Here is a 16,498-nt window from a genome sequence, read left to right on the forward strand (position 1 = left end):
CTCTCATCATTCTTCATATTGAAATTCCTACATTCTCACTTTATATTTTATTCGTCATGCTTCAAATTAATCTCTCGTCCTTCATGATACTGTAGTTCTCTTACACTCTGATTTTAAGTTAGGTTATATGCATTTTTGAATAGGCATGTTTTTAGCTCACATTTAAATCTCTTTCTATCTGGTATCAAGCATAACGTCTTCGGACTGGCTATAGAAAACGCACAATCTCTTAGTTGGGTTAAATGTGTACTCTGTATTGTCGGAACAGTCAGTAGTCTTTTTTTTTTAAGATCTTCGTGCTCGCTGAGGTGTATATAGCTGTAGAGTCACACCGATCAGACCAATTTTACTGGAATGAATGATTTTGAATATTAACGTTAATACTTTGTACTCGCAGCCAGTGCAGAGAAATCTGCAAAGGTGTAATGTGATCAAATTTCCTAGTTCCTAATAAGTCTAGCTGAGGCATTTTGTAATAATTGTAGTGGTTTTAAGAAACATGGGGGAAGACCAAGTAATAGAGAGTTAAAGTAGTCTAGGTTTGAGAAAATAAGAGTTTGCAGTACATGCTATGTTCTTATGAGGGGAAGACATGGCAAGTACGTTTTTTAGCTCAGTAGCTCAGCTCTCAGTTAAAGAGTTGCTCTTCCTGCAGAAGGTGGAAATGTAGCAAAGTCCTGCAACACTTTCTGGCCTATTCAGGAAGGCTTTTCCCCTCAGCGAAGGAACAAAGTAAAACCCTAATAGATTGGAGCCTCATATTGGGACCGATGCAATAACTGAGTGCAGAAAGCGGGTGCTCAGTGTTCAGCGCCTGCTTTCCTAACGCGTGCCCGGGCACCTCTCCTGGGTGTGCGATGCAATATGTAAATGAGGGGTTGCACTGCCAAGGAGGCTGTAGGGACAAATGTGCACCCCTAGCACCTCCTTGGCAGCGGGTGCCCAGGAGAGGTCGGCTGTCCAAAGGTTAGGAAAATGGACGCTCGATTTTACAAGTATCCGTTTTCGTAACCCGTGCACAGCCATGGGTAAAACTGAGTGTCCATTGCGCTAACCTGACCACTGGCACTTTTTTATTTTTTAATTGTTTTTTAAACTTTTGGTTCCTCCGACTTAATATAGCCACGATATTATGTCGGAGGATGTACAGAAAAGCAGTATTTTTTGCTTTTCTGTACAACTTTTTGGGGTGCTCAGAAATTAACCCCTGCTCTGGGCGTAAACATGTGCAGGTCAGGTGCACATTTTTTTTTTTTTTAACATTTGTGGTGAATAATTAATAGCCTCATCAATATGCATTTGCATGTGATGAGCGCTGTTAGTTTTGCCCGGGGGGGGGGGGGGGGGGGGTTGGATGCGCGTTTTGGATGCGCTGATCCCCTTATAGCATAAGGGGCTGTGGATACGCATCAAACCATGGGTTAAACAGTGCACTCGGCTGAGCGCACTGTTTTGCATCGGCCCCGTTGTTGGCTGCTATGCTAGGTCTCTTTCTTTCTCTTAGTTACATACTTTCTTGTGCAAGCAGTGAGCTGGGTGCCCATATATTGTGAGCAGTAGCCTGGATGGTTTATTTTACTGCTCACAGGTTTCAAACTTGTGCTGATTCAAATCTCCCCCCACCCCTTTTATGTGTCTTAATCAAGAATCAGGGAGGGGGATCCTGGGGTTTGACTGGCAGAGGAGAGGAGGATCCTGGGGGTCACTGATTTACCTCCAGTTTTGCGGGTAGGCGTCCCCTCAGAAGCTAAAGTGAGATCTGTTTGTCTTTTTGGCAGACAGGCTTACGCTTACAATCTCTTTAGGCAGAGAAATGCAACTTGTCTTTGCTTCATGGATTCATTGCTTGGAAGCAAGGAAGACAGACAAGTGTCTCCGTAGACCCCCTCTGCTGCAGCTTGCAGTGAAAGCCTCAAGGACCTGGGAGAAGAATTACTTTTGGGAAAAGATGGGATGGCGGTGCCTTGGGCAAAGCATATGCAGCGGGAATCAGAAAAGCAGTGCATATGATTGACTTTTTGGGTTTTATTTTTTGGTGAGATTGTGCCAGAAATATCCAGTCTTTGCTTGTCAGCAAAAAAATTCCATTCAAACTGTGCTCTGATGTTGTATTGTCCCCAGCTGGACATCAAACTGCAAAACTTTGATGCATTTCCAGTTGCTTTAATATCTGTAAATCAATGTTTTGTTTTGTTTCTTTTATTCTCAGGGAGGAGAGCCAAAACCATTAACTATTGCACTACAAAGAGAAGGTGATACTCTAGGATTCAATATTATAGGAGGGCGACCGTATCAGGTAACCAGGATCTATATACAGAATGACTTTTCAACCTTTTATATTTGATAAAATGACTATCAATTATAATTGAACAATAAAAGCTCATTTTGTCTACAGACATCTTGAAACAAAGCTGTAATATGATAATAATGAAGTATTATTCTAATTATGAGGGGAATAATAATGCCAGCTGCATTGATGCAAACACTGCAATAGAGATGTGAATTGGGTGCCAGTATCGTGGATCCACGGGAAATTCAGTTTCCCGCAGTCTGGACGATTTGTTTTTTTTTTGGCTGTACTGAGCTGAAAAAAAACCCAACCCACCCCGACCCTTTAGATCTAATTATTTATAATCCCTCCCCCCCCCCAAAAAAAAAAAACTTTCCTAAAGTACCTGGTGGTCCAGCGGGGGTCCTGGGAGCGGCTTGTGTCTGTTCATTAGGGTCTTTGGGGGGGGGTATAAGTGTTGATCAGACTTGGGGATAGGGAGGAGAGGTGATTGCAGTCTCAGGACTTAGAGAGTTGCTGCCTTTGGAGCTGCCATGGATCAGCTCTTTACCCATATATCTTCCAGTGCATATGTTTTGGTTTTATTCTGTTCCTTTCTCTCTCAGTAAGCTCCATGAGCACCTATTGTATAATTTTCATTAATCTGAACTATTTTCTGTAAAGTAACTAAAGGATGTCTGCTACCACTACAGAATTACTGAATTACTTACTGAAACCTGTGTCCAGGGGTAATTAGGTTTTGCCAATTGAGAACGTCTGCATCTGGGTATCAAGCCTCATTGCAAAAGCCTATTAATTAGGCTTCCCCTTTGTAATTTGGTACCTTATTGTTGCTTTGCCTGTCTCACTGTGCTTTTGGGCATTCTGCTCACTGTGCCTTCAGATTTGCCTTTTTCTCACTGCATAGGGGAGTATGCGTCACTGTTGGTGCTGCTTTCTCCCAGCTTTGTTTATTTTCTAGTTATTTTTAGAAATACATATTTTATATAGTAATTTCCTCTGTTGCTATTCAGAAAACATCACAAGCTGAATTTTGCCCACATCAAAAGTGGGCAGTTTTCAAGGTCCCCCTTTCCAGGGGTAAGATTAGTTTGTTTTTTAAAGAAATGGCTTTGAAGGTTGCCCTGTATATGAATATCAGTATTATTGTTTCAACCTTTACTAACGAACTCTACAGGTTTCAGCTATGGAAAACATTTGATGCATATTCTAACAGATAATAACTATTGACCGTTTTAGAATAGTAAAGATAAATTTAATATTTATTTATTTATTTATTTAAGTTTTTTATATACCAACATTCAAGACAATAGTCCCATCATGCTGGTTCACATGAAACAGGAGTGCAAAATAAGCTTAAACTTGAACAATTGTGCAGAAAAAGCAGTTACATGTAACAGGGGAACTTGAACTTGGAGTAAGAAGGAAAAGGAAAACCAGATAATTACATATAATTACATTGTAAGAGGTAGCTAATAGTGATATTGATGGTGATGTGTGTTGATTGTTATGAGTTAAATAAAATTGGAGTTATGGAGAAGCCTGCATGAACAGCCAGGTCTTGAGTCTTTTCTTGAAGGTTGAGAGGCTGGGTTCCATTCTAAGATCTGGGGGGATGGAGTTCCATAAGGTAGGGCCGGCTGTACAGAAGGCCCGATCTCTTAGCGTAATGTGTCTGGTAGTTTTGGCTGGGGGTACTTGAAGTGATCCTTTGCCTGATAAGTTTTGCCTGATCGGTTTTGCCTGATAAGTTCTCAAGTGTGTATGCTTACGGTCTGCTGGATCCAGTTATGATGGACACATCCAGTCACAGGTTATGCTATGGACTTGCCTGGATATGAAGCTTCAGTGGAAGCTCATTTGCAAAGGGAAGCCATGTATTTCAAGTGCTGGTAGGAAAGGGTTTAACTGGCTGCCGTTTTGACTACAGATACCATACCTTTCTCATCAGCAGTCTGAGCAGGGTGTCCATCATGACAGGTGTGCAAAATATAGCGTTATGTTTTTTGTTTTGTTTTTTTAAAATTCAGAATGCATCTATTTTTAGGGAGAATGAATAGCCTAATGGTTAGAGCAGTAGACTATAATTCAGGAGAAGTCTAGAGATTGAGATTCACCTCTCTTATTCCTAATGTGACCTTGAGCAAGTCTGTCCTTCTTTATACCTCTAGTATCCTGCTGAAAATAAGGCATTTGTCTTAATCTAGCTTACTGGATCAACAAGTTACATTGTTTGAAATCTCAGACCCCAGCTATTTAGCCAAAAGTGATCAATATTTCATGTAGAACCAATTCTTCTAGCTTTAATATTTGTATTTGTTGTAAATAACTAGAAATCCAATGCTTTTTTTCCTCAGATATTCTTTTTAGTTGTAAAACTTTGGATGAACTGGTAGTTCACTTCTGGACTATTCATACCTAGGAGAGGGCTTCACAGGCAGCACACAGTGGTGACATCTGATGACCACACTCAGGGTGCACATGTACTTGGTTCCTGAAAGAGCCACAATTTATGATTGAGGACTGTCACTGTGATGCCTGGACTAGATGGCTGATTTGTTAAAAAAAAAAAATGTATAAAAATGTGGAAGAATCCCTGGCAGTGTAGCTCAACATTTCTCAGTCAGTGGACACCAACATTTTCCTCCCGCTAGCCAGAGCCCAGTAGGAAGAAAATTTGAATTGGGCCTGAGCTGCTGCTGCCACTACCTACCATGGAAAAGTAGATATTTTATCTTTCCCCCTGATACCTCCTGGCCTGCAGGATGTCCTCCCACTGCCAGGAGGAGCTGGTGATCGGCTCTTACTTCCTCCTCTGCCAGCTTTCTTCTGCAGTTGAAACCATACTGGGCCCAGTAGACTCATGAGACCTGCTAGCCCCATCCAGTTCTGATTGTTGAGAGGAAGCAGCAGAAGGTAAGCGCTGCTCACTGACACAGCATGCCCAGGGTCTGAGGAGATGGGATGTATGATTGCGCCAGAGGGTACGAATAGAGGGTTAGCTGAATGTCTCAGAAAGGTGGGCAGGGGTAAGATGGTCATGCCAGGGGAAGGTGATGCCAGGGAAGAGGAAAGGGAAGAGAAAGTGATGATGCCAGGAAAGTAGGGGGGGGGAGGAATTAGAAGAGAAAGTGACAATGCTAGAGGAATGGAAGTAAAAGAAAGGGCAGGGAAAGTGATGATGCCAGAGGAATGGGAGAAGAAGAAAAGAAAGGGAAAGTGATGACGCCAGGGGAGTGGGGGAGAGGGAAGAGAATGAAAAATGATTCCAGGGGAGTGGGGAGAAAAGGAAGGGAAACTAATAATGTCAGGGGAAATGGGGGAGAGGAAAGTGAAGGGAACATGACAATGCCAGGGGAGTAGGTGGGAAGATAGGGGGAGATAAAATACTGATGCCAGGGAACTGGGGAGAGAGGAAGGCTAAGTAATGATGTCATGGGGGGGGAGAGGGAAGAGAGTGTTCATAGCAGGGGAGCAAAAGAGAAGGGAGAGGGAAGGGAAAGTGATGGTGCAAAGGAATCATAAGGAAGGGAAGGGAAGATGATGTCAGAAGAGGGAGGGGGAGGGAAGGGAGGGTGACGATACCAGGGTGGAGGGAAGAGAAAGGAAGGTGATTATGGGTGGGGCTGGGGGAGAGGGAAGGTGATGGTGTGCCACAATGAAGTGAAGTGAATCCTGTGCTGGGCATGACACAAAAACAGTTGAAAATCACTGCTGTAGCTCAAAAAACCCAGTTTTGATTGAGCTGGAAGTCCAAAGCAGCAGAATGAAACTAAAATTGAAAAATAAAAACTGAACAACTGGGCATAAAGTGACATGGCAAAAGTGAACAGTAACCTAGTTCAGTGTTCCCCAGGACACATTGGTGTTCCTTCAGACCTGATCAGGGATGCCACGGAAAAGTCACCGCCACCTGATGCTCAGATCCAGGCCAGCACCCTAGAGCAACAAGAGACTCCAGTGGGGGCTCTTAAACTTGTAGGAGCTCCTTTCTGAAAACATCTCGACCCATGTGTGCCTCTTCTTCTTCACTACAGCATGAGCCCTGAGTGTGGTAATTAATGGGCAGCGTGCAGGGCATGGATAGCTGGGACCTGCTGTGTGCAGCACACACATTGCACAAAGTATCTCCTCACCTTCCCCGTCTTTTGAGTCCTTAAAGCCCTCTGCCTTATCCCCAGGCTAAGTGAGATGGGCAGTGTGTTCACTAAGGATTGGATTTGTCTAACTTTTAAGGGTTGTCAGCAGCAGCAGTGAAGAAACTCTGACAGCCACATGCAGCAGCCATGGTAACTACCTGAGCTGGCTGCCCGCACCACACCAACATCTTCCTTCTCCTGCAGGAGCTGGTCCATTGTGATGGGTTCATTTGTGCATTTGCTCCCTCAATCCCTTTGCTTTAAAATTTGGAAGAGACACAGATGGGGCTTTCTGTGCTTCCTTAACTCTTCTGTGGTCATGAGTCCTTTCCATGTCCGCACGTCCTAGTTCATGGAGGTTGGTGTGCCACACAACTTTGTTAGTTTAGTTGTGCCCTGATCTAGTTGCTGTAGAAACTGTAAACTGCACCCCAGGAGTTGTGACTCAGCTCCTCAGATCATATCTTCTAATATCATTCTAGCATTAGTATAGGATTTGTTCCTTAAAGCAATAAACAAGTGCAACTACAAGAAACATACAGTTTCGTAAGACATATTTTCAAATTGTTGTAAATGTTATAGGATCCACAAACTCTGCCTTTCTGGAGGTAATTTATCGGCACAAAAATTCAGTTGTTAGCACCTGACAGCTCTGCATTCTCTTTAATAGTGCTCTTCAAGGAGGTATCTGCTGTAGAACACCGTTTTAATTTTATGCGGTGATTTTCACATGGCTGTACCCAGAATGCTTTGCAATCAGACATGCAGTAAAATACAGAACATCAGTGCACTTTCATAGATCAGGCTGAAGGAAGTACAGCTGTAGGTAAAGCCTGGAAAGGAGAGAGTTTTTTTTTAGGAAAAGAGGTACTTTAATTTTTCTCTAGTGCCTTTTCTACAACAGCCTCAAGGCAGATTACAATAAGGGAAAAAATAGACAATACAATACAAAACATAATACCACATATCATAAATAAAATATTTAAAAACATAGATAAGATTCTACATTCGATATTCCAATCAATAAAGACAAAAATAAAACCAGAAAAAAAAATGTAAAGAGTAAGCATAAAAAGAAGGAAGAGGAAAAAGAGTGAGGACAATAGGTCACTCCAGATGGAGAGGACAGCAATAGAGCACATTTTGCTACTGTGTCTCCAGTTTGTGCACTATGTAATTATTATTTTATGGGGGTTAACTATGAAGATATGTAGGCATTTATGCCAGTTTTGAAAGGGCACAAGATGCACAGATTCTTCAAGAAAAAGGGTCATGGTATGAGGTTGATACAGAGTAGACTGAGGAATAACATCAAGAAATATTTCTTCACTGAAAGGATGGTAGATGCATAGAACAGCCTCTCTCAGTGGAGACAAAATTCAAGAAAGCGTGGGAGAAATACAGAGAGGGCAATTCAAGAAAGCGTGGGAAAAATACAGAGAGGACAATTCTCAGATGTTTTTGCATGGATCAATATGTGCTTACCCGCATAAAAACACAGTTTGAGAACTGCCCCCACACCACTCGCTCAAGTTAAAGTGTGCACACTTTTTACCCGAAGGACAAAAATCAGTGGGTTTGGGTCCCTACCAGTCCAAGTTATTAAACTGGAAGTCTGCAGGATGCATTCCTTTGAAAATGAGCTTACTTTCTCTGTTGGCTGGAGGATCCGTAGCTACAGGGGCAAAGGTAATGCTGGAGATCAACTAGAGTTTGCAGTATTATATTGGAAAGGGGAAATGGGTAGATTAGAGGGGTCTTACAGCCCTTATTTGCCAAAATATTCAATACAAAGGTTAAAAGAATAAAATACACCATACTGTGACTTATTGCAGTTAAATACTGTGCTATGGTATGATTTGGCAATTTGGGTATTTCAGAAAGTTCATAGAAAGGAAGCAGTAGATACATACTCCATTGATGTATCTTAAGAATAAGAAGCTAGAACTGACTGACAAATGTATGATTAAAGACTATTTATCTTACTAAAAGAGTGGAATATTCTGTAAACCCCTTTAGGCATGTAGTAAGTGGTTTCTGCCAGCAGAGGGCATGTAGCAATTGGGAGTGAGAACTGCTACTAGTGGCTCCTTGGAGATTCAGGATGCCAGAAGAATCTGGAGGCCCTTGGGGGATTCAGCATGAACCCTTAACCCCCTTTTCCATGCAAGAGCTTTGCCATCTGGAAGTAGTCTGTTCACAGACCCCATGGAAGAGGCTTCCATGGGGTCTGTGAACAGACTACATCTGGAGAATGGCATCCCTGATTGACCTTTAATTATGCCTCAAAAGGAGAGGAATGACAGTCACTCCAAAAGTGGAAATGAGGAGGCTGGGAACTACAGGCTGGGTTAATCTGAGCTCTGTGGTGAGTAAATTAATGGAACCCAGAAGATTGCAAGATCCAAGGTTGTACCAGAGATAGGTCTTGTCTGATGAATCTGATCAGTTTCTTTGACTGGGTGACCAGAGAGTTGCAGCATGCTAGATAGAGTGTACTTGGATTTCAATAAAACCTTTGACACAGTTCTGCATAAGCAATTTATAAATAAACTGAGTGCCCTTGGATTAGGCCCTAAAGCCACTGACTGGGTTAGAATTGGTTGAGTGGGAGGCTAGAAAGGGTGGTGATAAATGGAGCTCACCCTGAGGAGAGGGGCATTACTAATGGTGTGCAGCAGGGCTTGGTCCTTAGATTGGTTCTTTTCAACATTTTTGTGAAAAGGTTTATCTTTTTGTAAATGATAGCAACATCTGCAACAGGATCGACAGCCAGGAAGGTGTGGAAAACCTGAAAAGTGAGCTAGAGAAGCTTGTGGAATAGTCTGGTCTAGCAGTTAACATTTTGTTTTTTATTTATGAATTGTACAATTAAATACAAGAATATTTGTATCAGAAAAGGAGGAATCATAGCAACTCAAATATTTATTAACATCATATAACAAGAAAAAATAATCAAACATATTCCCCCAATAAATCACAGGAAAATGGGAGACCCAAGAAAAGAAAAAGAGAGTGATGAGAAAAAAAGGAAAAAATTAAGAGAGACTGATCAAGGCATCATAAGTCCAAAACACCATGCGATCTTAAGAGGCTTCTTGAACACGAGAGTCCAAAAAAAAAGTTGAGAGGGTTCAAAATAGACATAGTTGGCATTAAGATGTTTCACATAACATTTGCATGGATATTTTAATGTAAATTGAGCACCTAATGCCAAAACCTTAGGTCACATGGAAAGAAATCCCTGCGATCAGGGAATGTCCATATCTTCTGACCATAGAAAAGCTGTAACCTGTTATGTAGAAAAAAATGAAAAACAGTATTCCTAACATTAGAAAAAGCAAAATAAACCAATTAAGTTCCTGTTTTAGATATACAGACATCTTGTGAAGATTCAAGAAGATCAGTGAAGAATCTTGAAATTAACCCTCTTGAAGTTGACCTTCAGTGGTAGAAGAAACACACTGAGGCAAATAAGCGTTAGTAATAACAGGCATTGCTTCCTCTGGAGTCTTTAGAACTTGTAAAATATAGTTCTTAAAACGTTCCTGTGGTGACATCAAATTAGTAATTGGAAAATTGAGAAAATGCAGATTTAAAATTTGCATAGCATTTTCTATGTTCTCAAGCTTCTTAGAATAAATTAGGTCAGATTGCACTAAACCCATTTTGAATCTTCTCTACTGTAGATAAATGTGACTCCAAAACCTCAATTTTACCCCTGTGAAGAAACCAATTTATCAATGGCAGAAACATGCTGATTTGTATTCAAGGAAATTTTAGTTAAGGAAGACATAGCAACTTCCAGGGAAGTTAATGCATCCCAGATCACATCCAAGGTAATAACTGGAAGTTACCCTGGCAGGACAACTAATCCTGGTGTTCTTGCCAATATCACTCAAAGATATAGAATTTAAAACTTGATCCCCAGCAGGAGAAGTGCAGGAAAGTTGAATCGAAGGGGCCTCATGGACTGTCCCACAAACGGGGGTGGAATAGAGTCATCAAAACTGCAGCTGGAATATCGGCGGTAGCGGCAATAGTGGTGCCCCCAGACACAGAGACTACAGATCCAACACAGGACTCACCAATCTTGACCCCTCCATTTCTGGAGTCCTGGAAAAAGGGGGAGTGGTGTGGCAGGCACGCTGGGACTCAGGGAGGTCTCATTGGCCAGGGGTGTCTGCATCTGCTCACTGCCAGCGCCTGCGAAGGCAGTCATTGGCGTCAATACGGATGTTGGGGTGAAGAAGCTTCCAATCCTTAACTGGAGGATGCACATCAAAGGAGAAGCCTGAATTGGCTCCTTCAGTTTAGCTTTCCCCTTGGTATGCAGCATAGAGGGAAACAAAAGCAGGTAAATAGGTAGAGAGCTCCAGCACAGCCTCTCAGCAGGCAGCCATCTTGGATCTCTAGCAGTTAACATTTAATGCTAAAAAAATGCAGTCTTGCATTTGGGCAGTACAAACCCAAGAGAGTGGTATAGTATAGGGGGTAAAATTATTCTAAGCTTGAAGGAAGAGCAGAATCTGAATGTGTTCATATTGGATGATCTAGAAAGATGCTTGACAGCATATGGAGAGAAATGGTCAGAAAAAAGATGGTTATGTTGCTGCTTAATAAGTCCCTGGTAAGACACATTTGGAATACTGTGTACAATTTTGGAGGCTGCGCATTTAAAATGATAAAAACAGGATGGAGTCAGTATGCTTCGTTCTAAAGATACATATTTAAACGTGAATATCTTTGAGGAAAGGCAGAGTAAGGGAGATATGATAGAGACCTTTTAAATACCTCCAAGTTTCCATGCATAAGAAGCATGCCTCTTTCAAAGGAAAGGAGACTCTCTAGAATGAAGGGTCATGGGGTGAGGGTGAGAGGGAAAGACTCAATATTAATCTAAGGCAATATTTATTTACAGAGAGGGTAATGGATGCAGGGAACAACCTCCCTATGGAGACAAGGATGATATCTATATTTAAAAAAGTATGGACTAAAACACAGATGATTTCTTAGGGAGTGGTGGGGATTATAAAGCTGGATAGTTTTATGTTATTTAAAATCCTTTCATAACCAACACAACAATGATTGTGGTGATTTACAAAACTAAAATGCATAGATAATGTAGATGGGCAAATTAGACTGGACATATGGCCTTTTTCTGTTTTTATATTTTGGTTACAGTGGCAAGGCTGATGGGTCCAACCATTTGCAGCAGACACCAATAGAATCATCCCTTCCCTAAACAAAAACATATCCCTTGTGCCCTGCCCAAAACTGGAGCTAAACCCATTGGGATATTTGCATTTCTGGCACAGAAGAACACAGTGATGATAGAAAGTATCTGTTCAGTCCATGCAAGCATACTGATTGTAACTAGACTGTTTGTTTATTTTACTGTAAATACTTATACTCTTACTCTCTCATTTGAGTGAAAGGAGACATTTTTGCGAAATCGATCCAGTGCAGTGGTTCAGTTACTTTTAATATCAAATAGCATTAAACAAGCATATATTCCAACAATGATGGGGCCTGGAAACTAATCACTACCCCCCCTCCCCCAACCCAATGTGAACAAACAAGAACCTCTGTGTCCTTCTACTATTAAAAAGTATGCCAGGTCAACAAAAGTATAAAGCTATTAAAACAGCATTTTCTGCAGGTGGAAACTATGCAGTACATGCTTCTGAGTCAAAAGCAACTTCTTTATTTCTAAATTTATTGCTTCAGTGCTCAGTTTTCTATCTGCTGGTTCTTGTGCTCTCAACAGGCCTCTGATCTCACTCTAACTGCTGTTAGGATCTACCCCATGTTCAACAGAATTTCTGAGAGAGTTCAACAGAGATCAGATAACTGCAGGGAATAGGCGACTGAGCTTTGGATATGCTAAATAGAAAAAATATTGCAGTTATTTTCCTTGGTGGAGAGGCCTGACTGTCGTATGGTTCATCTGTAAGCACTTGTGGATTGCAGAGTTCCACCTTGGAAAGATTTTCTTCCAATTTCTAGCCAGTGTGATCATCAGTGAGAACCATGGTGGTGGTAGGGGTGCAAACAGGAAAATCAGGTACAGTCTTTCTATGGAGAATAGTCATGTACTGCATAGTTAACAAGAAGTTCCAATCAGAACTAATGGAGCCTACTTTCCAGAAAAAAAACACCCCTGCTGAAATGTCCATGTTGAAATTTCCAGCACAGGGTTCCCTCTACATTTCTACAACATGGTGCCAGGAGGCATCATTGTTGACCAATGGTGGGGGCTCCTTCTGAAGACCTTTTAACACTGCTTCCACAGTGGTCCCTCAGCCCCTGCGGCCCTGAATCACATTGGAATCCTCCTGCATGGCAGTGTATGGGGCTGCTGCTGAGCCATGAGGCTGGCCCTAAAATCATTTATAAAAACAAAAATTTCTTAGCATTCAGGCAGGTCGATCCCAACGAGTGGGCCATGCACCTTTGCCAGCAGATGGAGACTATTGCGCTTACGTATACTGTCACTGATTGAAAATTATTTTAGGATTCCAAGGTGATTTTTACAAACAGTTTAAAGGTTTAGCTATGGGTGCCACCATGGCACCAGATATAGCCAGTTTTTAAGTGACAGATTTTGAAGACATATTTCTCAATCTTTTTTTTTTTTTTAAATCGTCTTTGAGTCATTAAATGTACAACCACAAGAGAGCAAAACCATGTTCATTGGCTGACAATACAACTGTAACAACCCATCTTTTAGACTTCTACCCCCATCCCAAACAGAAACAGCCCACTATAATCATAAATCCATTCACAGACACACTCAATAATCCATTTTAAGGAAGAGTTGTTCTTATGGATGAGATATATTGATGATATCCTAGTTATATGGAAAGATAAACATTAGAAATTCCAATATTTACCCCAATGGTTGAACTCTAAAAATAAGAATCTAAAACTTGAGATGAACAGTAATTACACCAACATTCCATTCCTGGATATTCTTATTAAAAAAGGATCACATTTGTTTCACAACAACTGTTTATAGGAAACCCATGCACACAAACAAATGTATTGCATTTTCATAGCCAGCATTCAAGAATCCTTACGAATCTCCCAAAACTAAAATCAGTGGTCCGAAGATTGCCCCATAGACTACCACTCTCACCTCTATCCCAGTCAGGGGTAGGGATGCTGTCATTTGACGCAGCCGCATGCAACCCCCATTGTAGCTGTGACACCGCCAGCGCTCCTCAGGCACATCCTTCTTAGGTAGGTGCACGTAAATCCTCCTGTCTAAATTTAAAGGGACCTCACAAGCCTTGGCCTTTATAAAGGTCCTTCCTTCCTGTAACCAGCGTTTCTACCTGTATTCCTGGTCTTCATCTTTTCAGTCCTTTTTCCTTATTCCTTGGTTCCTCATCTTCATCTTTGTCTTGTGATCAGTCTTCAGTACTTCATCAGGTCTTCATCTTTTGGTCAGTCTTCAGTTCTTCTGTGTCTTTGCCTGCCAACCTGAGCTGTTCTTCACCTCTCTGCCTGCTCCTCCATCTCACCTTTCCTCGGATAGATCTATGGTTCAGTTGTTTCAAGAATAAGAACTTTGTTTCCTGTATGAGAGGACAAAATCTTAGATGCATGCTTGTTCATTCAACATTAGATCCAGAGATGAAATTTACCAAAACAAAACAAAAGTGGGCATTTTAGGTGTGATGGTTGTTCACTTTGTCTCCAGATGCTTCAGACAAAAAATTTTGCTCATCTTACATATCCAAAAAAAGCATATGACCATCTGAAGATCTGAGATTCTGTGTGCTGAAGGTTGTGAGGCAAAAGTAGAGAGGAGGAGCCAAGGATGCTACTTTAAGGGAAGAGCAACGGTTCATTTTTGAGATGAAAAATGTCACTCTCCTTGGACTCAGTCTTGAATTAGACTTTCTCTGTTTTGAATATTTTGAATTTTTTCTTATTTTTCTATTTTCTAATTTTTATTTTTAGTTTATATTTTTCTATTTTTATTATTTCACATTTTTTATCATTTTATTCATATCTATCACATTGGTTTAATATTTTTATTTGTATTATTTGTATATATTTTCTTTAGATCTCATAGGTTTACATATATTTAGAATTAATGCTTATTTTATTTTTTATATCTACAGTTAATCATTTATCTTATTTCATTTTCACATGATATTATTTTTATTAAAAAGCACAGCTATGATCTTTCATTATATTGTTATACACTTTGGCACAATGTGAATTTTTTGGTCCTGGTGGGTCTTGAACCACCACTACTTGTTAGAATTTGATGCATTTGGTGCATTTGCTCTAGCTGCTAAACTATAACATCTGTTGCAATACAGCTGTGAATTTGAATAAATATACCCTCTTGATCTAGCTCTATCAATCTAAAAAACTTTTTGCATTTGATTTTGGAGGGAAAATCTCTTTAAAAGGGGCAGCTTTGTTTGTCTGTTTGCATATAAAGTAACTACATGAATATTTTTAATAAGGTTTATTTTGCTTGTTTTTTTTGGTTCGGCTGCGTGCCTCTTAGCTACCTATTTTAAAATAAATTGTTTTACAACAACCTTTTTCAATGATATGTTTTTAAAGTTTTCTTGTTTCCTTTGTCCCTTAGTTTTTTTTTTTTAATATATTCCTCATGTTTTTATTTCATTACATATTAAATATTATTTATACTGTCTTTTTTTTTACCCTTTTCATATTAAATTTATTAGTTTCTATTGCTACCACGCTTCTTCGGTGATACAGTCAATCCCAACAGTGTAATTTAGACTGGGATATGCATAAGAATCAGCTTATACAGAACTATTGTCTTTTTTGGATTAAACAGATCCTGGTAGCATTTCCCAAATGAGTAAGCTTCTTTTATGTGAATACAATTTATGTGGTCAGCTATCTTCAGTGGAAATCCATGTCAGTATCTCTTACTAAATATGCCACTTTGCATTAATATATATAACTGAATATCATTTTCCATGAAATGAAAATAGAAACCTAGTACTGAGAGCTAATATTTCTCAAGACAAAACAGATACATTTCTCTTTGCTGTGTTCATGTTTTGAGCATGTGTAGCCATTATTTACTATGTCAAACTCAATTTTCAAAGGAGTTTTAACTGGACCAGATGTATGTCAGTTAGAAAATTATTTTTCATTTTTTCTACATTTATTAATGCTGCAATTATGTGTTGTAAAAGAAACAAATTAATAATGTAATTTACAGCACAGGTGCTCAAACCACTACTTTAGGCTCCCCACAAGCCAGTCAGGATATGCCTAATGAGAGAGAAGGAGAGAGAGATTATCTAGAAGGTGCTTATTTATAATAGTTAAGTATTTATATCTCTATAGGAGGACCACCTGTTAGGTCGAGATGAGGTGTTAGTGGTGGTTTAGGGGCCAATTTTGCATGTAGAGTGAGACGTACGAACAGCACAGTACACCGTGGTGAAGATTTGAAATCATTTGGAATGAGGAAAGTCTCACAAAGATGACATTTCTACTATTTTCTCTCACCCTAGCTTGATGGACTCTATAACAGGGTACCATCAAGCTAGGGTGAGAGAATATAGTACAAATTTTCATCTCTACATGCAAAACTGGCCCCTAAACCACCATGAACGCCTCACCGTGACCTCTCAGGTGGCCCTCCTATAGAGATATAAATAGGTGCACACAGTGAGGCCTTCCTCAGAGTCTCGCTCGCTCGCTCGCTCGCTCTCGCTCGCTCGCTCTCGCATTTTGATAAATGATTTTAATAGAGAGTTCTGCAAGGTAATTTACCTACCTGCAATGTTCCTGTCCCTAAGAGGTTGTAGTATAAGTTCCAGCACTGAAAGGTTGAATGGTGGAGAGGATATTTTCAGCTATCTGCTACACTGAGAGTCCTTTTCAGAGAAGATATATGCTATGAGCTAATAAGGGATAGCTGCCTCCTTCTCCTACTGTCCCAGGGATCAATGTAGTAAGCTCACTGCTAAAACTCTGCCCTGAAATTCAGCACACTGTTCCCTAATGCACATGCTAAAAGCAGTAGGCTAATGGTAGGCCAATGCAGCAGAAGTTA

General features: G+C 40.4%; 1 protein-coding gene across 3 annotated transcripts in view; it reads left to right on the plus strand.

The window, feature by feature from the left end:
* PDZRN4 (PDZ domain containing ring finger 4) overlaps window positions 1-16,498 on the plus strand; it is a 940,417-nt gene that overhangs the window by 10,200 nt on the left and 913,719 nt on the right. For all 3 annotated transcript variants that reach the window (XM_029616542.1, XM_029616543.1, XM_029616541.1), the window contains exon 2: window positions 2,210-2,296. In XM_029616542.1, the coding sequence (XP_029472402.1) occupies window positions 2,210-2,296 (87 nt within the window). The remainder of the gene's footprint in view (window positions 1-2,209; window positions 2,297-16,498) is intronic.

Source organism: Rhinatrema bivittatum, chromosome 9 (genome assembly GCF_901001135.1).
Source record: "Rhinatrema bivittatum chromosome 9, aRhiBiv1.1, whole genome shotgun sequence".
Classification (NCBI taxonomy): Eukaryota; Metazoa; Chordata; class Amphibia; order Gymnophiona; family Rhinatrematidae; genus Rhinatrema; species Rhinatrema bivittatum.